Here is a 12,222-nt window from a genome sequence, read left to right as displayed (position 1 = left end):
CTGGTTGGGGATTCTAGGAATAGGGGTCACAGTCTAAAAATTAGAGCTAGACCTTTCAGGAGCGAGATTAGAAAACATTTCTCCACACAAAGGGTGTTAGAAGTTTAGAACTCTCTTCCGCAAATGGCAATTGATACAAGCTCAATTGCTAAATTTAAATCTGAGATAGATAGCTTTTTGGCAACCAAAGATATTAAGGAATATGGGCCAAAGGCGAGTATATGGAGTTAGATCACAGATCAGCCATGATCTTATCAAATGGCGGAGCAGGCATGAGGGGCTGAATGGCCTACTCCTGTTCCTATGTTCCTACTTTGGGCTCTTATTAATTATATCTCCATTGACGGTGTCTGCAAGGCAGCTACCCCTCACACTTTTACCTGACATGACTATTTACATTTGGCCAGCAGTCAGATCAGTAGATCTGCTGGCAGCAAAGATTTGGGGCATCACAACTTTGGCCTCTTTACTCTTAAATTGGCCATAGTTTGGTATGGCTCCAATGGTGTGTGAGGAATGCTTCAGTGACAAGTGAGATCATATACCACGTGGGTCCTTCAAATGATAGCATCCCTCAAATATCACAGTACCTCTCACCCACTGCCTCAAGCCCTAATGAGGTCAGGAAGAAACAAAGAACTTGCATTAATATATCACATTTCATGTATTCAAGATAACCCAAAGCGGTTCAAAGCCAATGAAATACTTTTGAGGTGTAGTCACTGTTGTAATGTAGGCAAATATGGACCGAAAAGGCAGTGGTATGTTTAAAGAGCTCAGCAGCTATCGTGGTAGGATTTGCAGAAACCTTACTTCTAATTTGATTTCAGTGGTTTTAATTATTTTTTTGCTATTTTCAATTACTTTTCCCATCTGCCTTTGTGCTGTGTGCTGTGGGTCTACCGTTTACCCCCCCACCATTTCAGCTGGGACACAGAGGGTTTCCCATTGCGAATTCCGCTGTATCTTTGCTTTTTGGAAGAAGAGGAGAAACAATCGAGGAATGTTAAGCTGATCAGGCATCATTGGAGTCACATGGCACCCACCTGCCAATAACCCCACACTGGAATATATGGACAGAGTCACACATACCAGTATTTGTCAGCTTGTAGATGCTATATTTTACAATGGAATTCATCACTGAGTTATATCATATGCTGTGACGACCTGCAGTGGAGGCATTCCACACAGTGACTGTAAAGATTACAATAACTGTTAATTTTTATGATAGTAACTTCTACATCGGATTGGATCCTTGCCTGCCTTTTCAATTTAGCTGATAAAGAACTGAGAAAGCTTATAATGAGAAAAGGCTATTTGGCTCATCGAATCCATCTTTCCACAGGCTATATTTACTATTTGTGTATTTATCTAGTTGTTAGCACTATCTGTCTATGAATCTTATCCCACTCATTTACTCTCCTCAAAAAAAGGACTACACGTAAAAGTCTCTGATCCTTAAAGATTTCGAGCAGAATAAGTACTTATTCCTACATCTCCACTGTTCAATCTTGGTTAGTTCCTTTCTGCAGTTCCAAGAATGCAATGGCGCAGGATCACCACTGAATTATTTGATTATCTCTGCTTTCAATATAACTTCAATTCTATTCCAATTTTTTTGACAGAATTGATTAATACCATAGTAACTGCTTTTGCAGTCTTTTTCACATATTCAACACTGCATGGGGAGAAAGTTTCTTCTCATCTCTTGTTTGCTCAAAGCTTTTTATTTTTGTATCTAGTTCAAATTAAATAGCCTGTTTGCATCAATGTCATTTACCCCTCTCAGCATTTTAAAGATTTGGAACTTGCCACCTTCCCCTTAATTTTCTTTTTGCGAATGAAAAGCAATTGAGCTATGGGAATCTGCCATCATAGCTTTATGAGCTTAATTTAAATCCTCACTGGAACTCGAGCAAGTTCCTTCAGATTGTGTTCTTACTCCAGCTGTGACAATGCCTTCAAGTAACTCTGGCATATCCTGCCTCCAAACTCTTTCCTTTCTTGCTGAAAGTACAGTTCTATCTGTAGCTCCAGCACTTCAGCCAGAAATGCAATTACCACCCTCTCTAAATGCAGGGGGAAAAAATGGAGATCTCAGGGGATCCAATGCACCAAGTATATTTACAGCTTTGGCACTTGCTTTAAAACTTTGGGGAGGAATATTTGGAAACATACAGCCCTGTCGGCTTCAAATGGCGTTGGTGACTTGTTTTTCGAGGCCTGTGTGTTTCCATTCCAACAATTCTGTCTTTTTGTCAGAAACTCACTCTGTCTTTGTGCACCATCAAATTGATCTTACTGTTTAGAAATTGATTGGTCTGTTTCCCTAAGATGTTTAAGCACTTTTCCATGTTGATCTGAAGCTCTTTATTGTCACCGGTGGTTGTTTTAGCATTCCCCGAACAGTTTGGATAATCTGCAGCATTCTTTGCACCTTTTAGACAATGATCACCATATGAGACTCACTATATCACTCACTAGCAACGCGACTGGGAATGCCATTGGAGAGACACTGGCCTCTGTTTTTCTCTCTTTACAGTGCAAGTATATTGCAGTGTAGTGCTGACACTACTCACCATGAGGCTCCCAAGTTCACAAACATCATTTTTACTTCTCCTGCAACGTCATGTTTTCAACATAAAACTCAGGAACATTACATTGCTTCCAACAATGATCATATAATGCTTCTGGAAATTTATAACTGATAAGTCATTTAGACTCACCACTATGCACTCCCTTGTGAGTTTTCACTTTTTTTTTCATTCCTACTGTAGCAGTTCTAAGTGAACCTTGAGGGCCTGGGATCTGATTTGTAAACAGATGCTTTAAATGACTACGAGCCTCTTGTGACGGAGGTGGCACTTGTCTCAGGGGTGCTGAGTACCAGGATGGGCCTTATCTGGGCTGGGAATCTCTGCAGCCTTAACCTGCTGTCTTTCTTCCACCTATGAAGACATCTGAGGAAACTGAGCAGAGAACTCTCTACATCTGCTGTCCCAAGGGGAGGCAGAATTCTCACAGCCATCTCCTGCTCTCCCACTTGCTATGGGATGAGGATATTGACTACCACTGACCTGTGGGAACACAGACCTTCTGGAATTGCTAATACCCCATAATCCCTGGGAGAGAGTATTCAAATATCCTGCAAACCCTCTGAGATGGTGCCTTGGAGATCTTTCTCTTTCGTCACCCAAGGTCTGAATGCTATTAGTCGAGCCTGCACTTTGGAGGTGCTGGCATGCATCCAGACCTCTGTCTTCTGTGTGATGCAAGCAGAGATTCCTGCAGTTGCAACTCGCACCAGGCTGCTCTGGATAGTTGAGAGGCCTTCTCTGATTTACCGCAAAGGCTGATATTAGACTCTGCCGCCAGCCCTGCAATCTGCCGCCCTATTTTGGAGAAGCTTTGCCTGGACTTCATAGGAGCTTAATATGCTGCTAGCGCCCTTCTTTTCATGGCGGACCTCTGACATCATTGTTCAAATGTTGCTCAGCCAAGGGCTATCATTTACTTAGCCTACACTCAGGAGCATTCTTCTCCAATTCCACTACCTCTTTCTTTGGCTTCCTCATGTGTTGTGCAGCATCCAGTGTTCACTCTTCATTTGGACTATCTATGTCCCTCCAAGTGACACTATCTGGGCTGGTTAATGAGAGGATGAATGACAATGTGGGTGAATTTCTGCTGATTGTCCATTCTGTTATGCACGTTGGCTCACTTTCTTCATCTGCTGCTTGTTCCCTACTTCCACACCCTGTGGAGCGAAAAATACAGTTCCCTGCTAGGCACCATTTCCTTACTGTTCTGTGTAAAGAATAAAAATGTTCAATTAATTTGAGCCCAGCCGTAAGTAGGTACGCATTTGCAAATTCTCTCAGAGCCACTTGGTGCTTTTCCAGCTGGTATAACTCTCTATGTCATCTCCCTGTAAAATAGTGGTTGTCAACAGGTTTTCAAAATGTCAGATTTTAAGACAGTGAAATTATAAACCAGTCTTACAGACACTATTTATGTCTTGCATGATATGATGCTGACCACAAAGTGTAGGGATCGATGCTTGATCTATGCAATTTTAGTTGATCTTAGCTGGAATGTCAGTGGGAGTGCAATAATTAGCAGGGAGTAAAGACCTCTGTCTCAAGGTTATGAAGGGGATAAAAATTAGTTCCCATTCCCACTCCTAATCACTATTCAGTTTTCTGTTAGAAGCACAAATTTGAGGATTGAGTTTGATAATAGGCTCAGCTGTGATAGTCCCACGATTTCATAGCTGCTGATGCTCATTCCCGAGGCTCATACATGGCAAAAGGCTGTGTGAGCAAAATACTGAGGATTGCCATTAATGAAAGCATACACTAATCTAATCCTTTAGGAGAGACATAAATTTGAAAATTGGATCAGACAAAAAAAATTCAAATGTTGATGACTAAAATTTATTTTGTGAAGTCTACCTTTATAATGAGTTCATGATAAGCTTTACATGTCTTTAGCCATGCATGCTGTATGTACAATTCATTTTTCTGTTCATCAAGACAAATCTTTATTCCCTGCCAAGTTTTTTGTGTGTTCGAATTTTTGTTTTTTCTGTTACATCTTGTTTTTATTTCTTGTTCACATTGTTTTGTTTGTTCCAGTTGTAGTTCCCAATGTCACAGAGTCACCTGCCAGTGACACTGACTTGTCTGCTGGTGAGTTCTATTAAATGTTGAGTGAGGCCACTTAAGCACTAATTAGAGTAACCGCATACTAACAGCTGCTTATGCTTCAAGCTTAGTAATGTAAGTCTTAACATATGGTACATGGTGTACTATGCCACTGGCTGAGGATTCACACAATCAGTGATAATGTCAGGGACATCACTTCCATTTGGCTTTGAAACTTTGGTTTAAGCTGCCAAGCTTAACACAAAATCAGGCATTCCTAAAACACAGATACGGTATAAGCAATGTCTGTTGAATTGTAAATCTGATAAACATATAGTTTGGGACATTGATATTTTTTGATATCACCACTGATCTACATACTATGCATTTCCAGCATTTTCTGTTTTTATTTCTTCACCTTGAAATATGGTTTAAGCGTTATGAATGGTTCTTCTTTTTCTTTTAATCCTTGACCTTTTTTGCATTACCAATATATTCAAAAAGTGTAGTAACAGGACTTAGTTTCTTTTGTTAGCAAACTTGCTCTTATGTACAGCACATTGTGAATCATTCTTTACTGCATTGGAACAAAAACAGATTCCTAGGAACATTCACAATATACTTCAGTGTATTACTCCAATGTACCCCTCTGATTCCTGCATTCTGCACCTTTTGATCTTTTAAAAAATAAACAGTCTCCAATGCACTCGACTCACCCTGAGAAGATAATAGAAAAGCAATCAAAAAGTGTGCTTTCATTCGTTTTAAAAAAATTAATCACCAAGGTACTTGCAATCTGTTTGCTGACTTTTTTCCACTTGTTAGTCTGAACTAACCTCGGACAATATTCCCTTTTATAATGTATTCCCAACTATTCATTACTTGATGTATAATTGTTGTAACTGAGAACTTCTGTATTAAGAAACAGTGGGAGCATGACGAGGATAATAACTTGCCTAGCTAACCGCTCAGTCTTTCGATTTTAAACAGAGATATTAATAGCACTCATTGACATTGGCAGGTAGGATCTGATCCGGATACGTTGTACCATTTTTGTGTTATCACTGAGTCTGGTGGTTCTTTTGTGTTTTTTGTACATGAAATATACCGTAAGAATTCAACACAGATATCTGTCCGTGTTTCTCTGCTACCCATGTTGGAATACTAAGTTATACATCTGATTCCCAAAGTTTTAAATTTTTCTTTCAGGAGGTAACACATTTTCTGCTTAGGATTCTGCATGGCCTAGGAAAGACCTTAAATAGAATTAGAAAAGAGGAGATTAACAACCCCAAGTGTGTATGCAGGATGTTTTCTTATGTGTGTGTATAGCCCTTGGCTCAGGAATCATGCTCGCATTTGCCAGTTACAAGGTCTTGTGCAAGGAACAGTAGGAAAGAGCTCCTAGTTACTTTTAAATTTTCTTTATTACGCTCTTTGAATTGAACGCACAGTAACTAGCTTGTTTACCGTGTAGCCCTGAGTGCTTTGATAGAGCAATACCAGCTTTGCCCAGGTTTCCAAGATATGGCATAATATAGATATGCAAATTACTGCAATTTGTTATTGATGTCAACACAGTGTCATGAAAAAGAGACAAATGTTCACTTAATTCACTGCCTATGTTGTAATTTTAATAACATAATGATGTTTCTGTCTTAAAAAGTTACAGTTATTCTGGATCTTCAGAAATAATTTTGTAATAGCTAAAACATCATTAAATTAACATAATTTGGCAACTATTCTAGGCCACTACAGTTAAACATTCATGGCAACATGTATGCAAGCATAATGATGTTCAGCAGACCTGCTGTTCACATTCGCCACCTCTCTAAATGATGGCAGCTTCTAAAATATTCAAATGAAAGTCAAAGTCTATTTACAGGAATACTCTAGCTTCCAGTAAATTGATGTTCTCACTAACGATTGTCTGCCTCGTGCAAAGATTAGAAATAACACAAACAGTATTTTTTTAAAAGCCATTGCACACAGCAGGTGCAGTGGAGTTTCAAAGAAACCTTCCAAAGAAACCATACTATACCACTGCCCGTGAATGTTAAACATTAATGATGAAGTACAGACTCTATTAAGCCTGCTGTTGTGTACTACTTGCATTATTGTGAATAGTGCACACCAAATTAATTGCTTTTAGCTGTTGCAATTTCTATTTATTTTAATCAAGCATCCATATTAACACAATTTAAAAAAATAGCAAAAATAACACATCTTTCACTTATTTGACTCTGAAGTACCCTGATTTATCCAAATTTCTTGGAACACAATACTTGACATAACAGTTTATCATACAATTTGCAAGCATTATAGCAATAGTACCAGGAAGCAAGAGCAATAGTGGAAGTGGTCACCATGAAAATTAGATTTTCAATAAACCTTACAAGTAATGGTTTATACATTCAAATATGTGAGCTAGGAGTTCTTAAAAAAAATGCTTCTGAAACAGGATCTAGATTTGTAAGGATATATGAGGATCAAATTCAAACTGATCTAAGCTGAATATATTTTTACCTGCATACATACTGGAAGTAGAAAATGCAGGAAATAAACAACAGGTTGTTCACTTTCTGAAAAAAGAAAGATGGGTTAAAGTTTCAGACGGGATCCTTCACCTGCCTGAAATGCAAATCTGTTTCTTCCCCATTTTTATTTCAGATTTCAAGCTTTCACAGGTTTTCTTTAAGTCTCTTAAAAAATTGTATTTATTTCTTTCCAATCTCAATGTGGAGACTTTTTTAAACAGTATCACATCTACAACTCGCAGCTTGCTTTGTTTTCTGCGAACACAATTTAAACTCATTACTATTGTTATTAATTGAAATATTAATTTTTTCCAAGCATGGAATCATAGATTCTTACAGAAGGAAGCCATTTGGCCCATCGTGCCTGTGCAGGCTCTTTGAAGGAGCTGTCCACTTTAGTCCCACTCCCCAGCTTTTTCGCCATAACCCTACAAATTAGTTCTCCAAGTACATGTCCAATTGCCTCTTGAGTGTTCCGATGGAATCTGCTGCCACTACCCTTTCATGTAGTGCGTTCCAGATCTTAACAACCCTCTGTATGAAAAGATTTCTCCTCATTTCCTCTCTAGTTCTTTTGTCAATTATATTAAATTTCTGAGCTCTGGTTACCTACCGATTTGCCAGTGGAAACAGTTTCTCCCTATTTGCTGTATCAAAACCCCTCGTTATTTTGAATACCTCTATTAGGTCTCCCCTTAACCTTCTCTGCTGTAAGGAGAACAATCCCAGCTCCTCCAGTCTCTCCACGTAACTGAAGTCCCTCGTCCCTGGTATGATCTGTGTTTTAATTTTTTTTTCATACTTTGGATTAATGTGGTATAAATTATACATCAGCATGGGCCATATCTGTGAATCCTTTGCAGTCTGTGGATGTATTTATTTCTGTGGTGTAATTTATATTGTATTTTTCATGGTTTGAATGACCAATAGTAAAAATGAATTGGATAGGATTGTTGACCTTTTGTATTTGCCTCTCACTGTTGTTTTGTGGCTCTTCATTTTAAGTTGAGAAGGCAGATTAATCTGGACTTCTCCTTGGTTACCTTTTATGATCAGCTGATAGGAGATATATTTTTGTGGCATTGGCCTGATGCTGACAGTTTTCAGGCATATCATTGCTGTTCAGTGCTGTGTCTTGCAGCCAAGCATAAACTGGTGAAAATTGGCCAGGAACAGCAGCTCAGTCCAGGTGACATTTGAACTTTCAATACTTTGGTTTGGCACCTAACATTTCATTATTAGAGCTGTCTGGTTACATAGATTATCAGGTGTTCTCTTTGCCTGAGAAACCAAGTGTACCTTTTTTTCTGTTCCCAATTATATTTTTAAAGAACTCTCAGCTGCTATAGTTGAAACCTAGGATAAAATGTCTTTGTAATGTTTGGTTCATTAAAAAATATACACAAAGACATTGGGCCCGATATTAGGAGGGAGGCGGGTTGGCAGGGTGCTCCGCACGTGATCGCAGCCTAATTGAAGGTACATACGTGTGCTTCCGGGTTTCCCGTTGTAGACCTGTGCAGCAGGCACACTGCGCACCCGCATCACAGGCTGTCAGCAGGAGGAGCCCTATTTAAAGGGGCAGTCCTCCAATGCTCCTCCTGCAGCAAAGAACCAAATTGGCAGCATGGAGCAGCCCAGAGGCAAGGCTGCTCCAAGGTTTTCAGACTCCTCATTCCAGGTGCTGCTAGATGGGGTCAGGAGGAGGAGGGAATCGTTTTTCCCAGGGGACGGAAGGACGTGGCCTGCCTCTGCGAACAAGAAGGTTTGGCTCGAATTGGCAGAGGAGGTCAGCAGCAGCAGTAACATCTCCCGAACCTGGGTCCAGTGCAGGAAGCGCTTTAATGAGCTAATCAGGTCAGCCAAAATGAGTATACTTACGCATTCTCCCACACTCCGTCTTCCACATCAACTCCACCACCACACAACTCCTTCTCCACTGCCACCACAATGGTCTTGCATCACTCCTCAGATCCACTCAGCCATCATCCTCACCTTGCCTGCACTTACTCACCGCCCGAGTTCCCATTTGAACACTACCACGCAACCCAATCCTCATATAATCTCATGGCTATGTCTCACACGCACCCTCCTATGCTTCTCCCTCACGGTCACCCCCACCCACACCAATGCATGCAGCGGGTCACTTTGCAACCATCACTCAATCAAGCCTCTCTGTGTTTTGCCTTGATAGGAGAAGAGATGCCAGAAGGCCCAGGAGAGGGATGATGGCAAAAGGGGACATGGAAGTGGGGACACCACTCAAAGTGCTTCCACGTCTCACCGTTGCCCCCTCTCAACCAGTACCCACAATGTTGCCTCCTCTCCAGGTGGCCCAGTCTGCCCCTGCACAAGTGCAGATGGGGCAGTCTTTGGAGGGGTCCTCACGGGCACCGAAACCCAGAGAGCATCCGCGCAAAGCATCTCATCAGTCAGGGCTTGGACAAGAGCAACCTGCCACTACCTCTGCTGAAGCCACAGGGGTAGCACCACGTAGGAGTTCCCGTAAACGTAAGGCTAAGGTTTTGTGAGCACAAAGGGGAAGCACAAGGGTGTATGATAGAATGTCATGTTTTTCATTCAGTTTTGTTTGTTTTGCCTTGCACATTAAAATTTGTTATCAGCACTACTGCCACGTCTTTGCAAATCTTGTCTGGTTTGTGCAATAATTCCCTTTCCTGAGGATCACCATGAAGACCCACACCTGTTGCCACCCATTGTGTCACTGCAGAATGGGAGTAGGTGTATTTGCAGGGCTCTTATGTGCAGAGACGCCGGCAATGTCCCCGGTGGTACCCTGGAAGGATGCGGAGGAGAATTTGATGAGGGCAGTAGTGACTTGGACAGCGACAGGTAAGAAGATGGTACTAGAGCCAGCCAGGAGCAGCTCGGCATCAAGGAGGCTGCAGATGTCCATTACTACATGTCGAGTGACTCTGAGCCTCCTCAGAGAGGTCCAGGAGGCTGAGCCTCGTTCTGTAGACCCTGTGGCGAGGGTAGTGCCTTCTGCGACGCATCTCTCTCTGCAGTTGCCCTCCCTCCTGCTGTGCAGGTGGATGTGTCACAGCACTGTGTGTGGAGCTCCACGTGTCAGAGATAGACGGCATGGCCGGCGAGGCTGGTGATGCAGTTTGTCCTCCGATGAGGTCATGACTACAGCTATGGCAGCCCCCATCCGGAAGATGTACGTTTGAGTGGGTCTGCAAGGTAGGTAAATGTGTCTGGACACCAGGGTAAGTGTGCAAGTTGGTGAATATTCTTGTTAGGAGGAGGGTGGTGGAGGCCAAACTTTGTCCAAAGTGACATAGTGGCCTCCTGCAATGAGTGAGGGTCTCCCCCACCCCCCCCCCCCCCCAACCTGTCAAATGGACCTTTGCAGCTCCCACAGACTGCAACACATCTGTTTCAACTGGGAGTGTTTCCCCCAGTACAGGAAACACGCTCAGTTGAGATGAAAATCCCACCCCTCCTAAAATATCCTCCCAATCAGGTCTGCAAATGACCTGAACTATGTACTTAATTGGTTTAAGTGGGATCCCACTGGCTTTAATTGCCAGTGGGAGTCCCGCATGCGGGCCCTGCGCGCGCATCTAAGCACATCATTGGGGTACCCGGAAGTGGGCAGGTTGGAGCAGGGCTCCGGACCTGCCCCGGGGACCCCAAATTTTAGCAGCCCCCCCCCCCCACCACGAACACACCCACTCGACCCCATTAAGTATTGGAACTGCAATTGACATATGAGACCCTATCTTCCCATTTCCATTCACCATTGCAATTTTTTTCCCCTGGTACACAGGATTATTAGAACGTGGAGTGCTTTACCACAAGTGGCTACTGAAGTAGATACTGTAAAATCATTTGAAAAGGAATTGGATAAGTATTTGATCAAGGACATGGAAATTAGATTTGAATAGGCAGCTTCAATTGAAGAGCTAGCGCAAGCGCAATGGGCCAAGTTGCAGCCTCCGATGATGTCATTTCTATAATTCTGTGATCATTGATGCGGAAACGATATTTTATTTTAGCAGCAGCAAATTCAGTGGTCTCCTTCTTTGTCCACTGTAGGTTCTGTACTCTATGAAGGTGTGCACTGAAGAGGCAGGCTGTGCACTTCTGCTGTAGCGGTGTTCAGCAAGAATAAGACATCCCAACCTCCAGTTGTTGACTTCGATTAAAGAATTACTAAAAGAAAATAGGAATAGGATAGCATAGATGCCTTCAAGGGGAAGCTAGATAAGTACATGAGGGAGAAAGGAATAGAAGGATATGCAGACAGGGTTAGATGAAGTGGGGTGGAAGGAGGCTCGTGCAGAGCATAAACGCCGACACAGACCAGTTGGGCTGAATGGCTTGTTTCTGTGCTATAAATTCTATGTAATTCTTCGAGTTGATGTTTCATCTGAGAAGAAAATCTGATTTTCCAAGAAGCTGTCTCTGCATCTATTCTTTCTGCTTGCACTACAAATATATTTTTCACTGTTTGCTCAGCTTACAATTGTTTTTTATGTATTAGCCACATCTTTGCACATGGGTATGTCATACATGTTTGCCCATAACTGCATCCATAATCACATGCCTGGCAACTTAAAACATTGTTTTTAAATATGTGTCTAAATATCCATCTTACAAGTAACATTTAACGTACAATTATGATAATTTGCTTTGATGTAATACATTCTCTAGAGGTTTTAAATTTGGGGATGAAGAAACAAAAACATCATAATGAGAACTAACAGGTATGTTTATCTAAATACTTGATTTTAAAGTGTGAACCTTTTAACACATAATTTGTGTGAAACTAAGGCAAAACAGAGCAGAAGATTTGAAAACAATAAATAGGATAAACCAATAGTATAAATGGGTTCAAAAGACAACTCGAGGTATTTCTGGAAAGAAAGATATATTGAGAAGGGTGGGTCAGTTTGATTGAGATCATTTAAAAGATGATGGGCTTGTTGAGGCCAGTGACCTTTTCTTGTTCCCAAAAGTTTTTATATTCTTATCGATGGGTGTAAAATTAGTTTTGCAATAATATGCCT

The 12,222-nt window shown here is 41.5% G+C and overlaps 1 protein-coding gene across 2 annotated transcripts in view; it reads left to right on the top strand.

Annotated features, from left to right (window-relative positions):
• chl1b (cell adhesion molecule L1-like b) overlaps nt 1-12,222 on the top strand; it is a 513,752-nt gene that overhangs the window by 173,705 nt on the left and 327,825 nt on the right. Inside the window, exon 7 of one of the 2 annotated variants that reach the window (XM_067998919.1) lies at nt 4,638-4,691. The exons of the other annotated variant lie outside the window; for it this stretch is intronic. Within the exon in view, the coding sequence (XP_067855020.1) occupies nt 4,638-4,691 (54 nt within the window). The remainder of the gene's footprint in view (nt 1-4,637; nt 4,692-12,222) is intronic. 2 annotated transcript variants of the gene reach the window in all.

The sequence above is a fragment of the Heptranchias perlo genome, chromosome 17, assembly GCF_035084215.1.
Source record: "Heptranchias perlo isolate sHepPer1 chromosome 17, sHepPer1.hap1, whole genome shotgun sequence".
Lineage (NCBI taxonomy): Eukaryota > Metazoa > Chordata > Chondrichthyes > Hexanchiformes > Hexanchidae > Heptranchias > Heptranchias perlo.
Note: the sequence above shows the minus strand (reverse complement) of the source record. Positions and strands in the feature narration are given on the sequence as shown.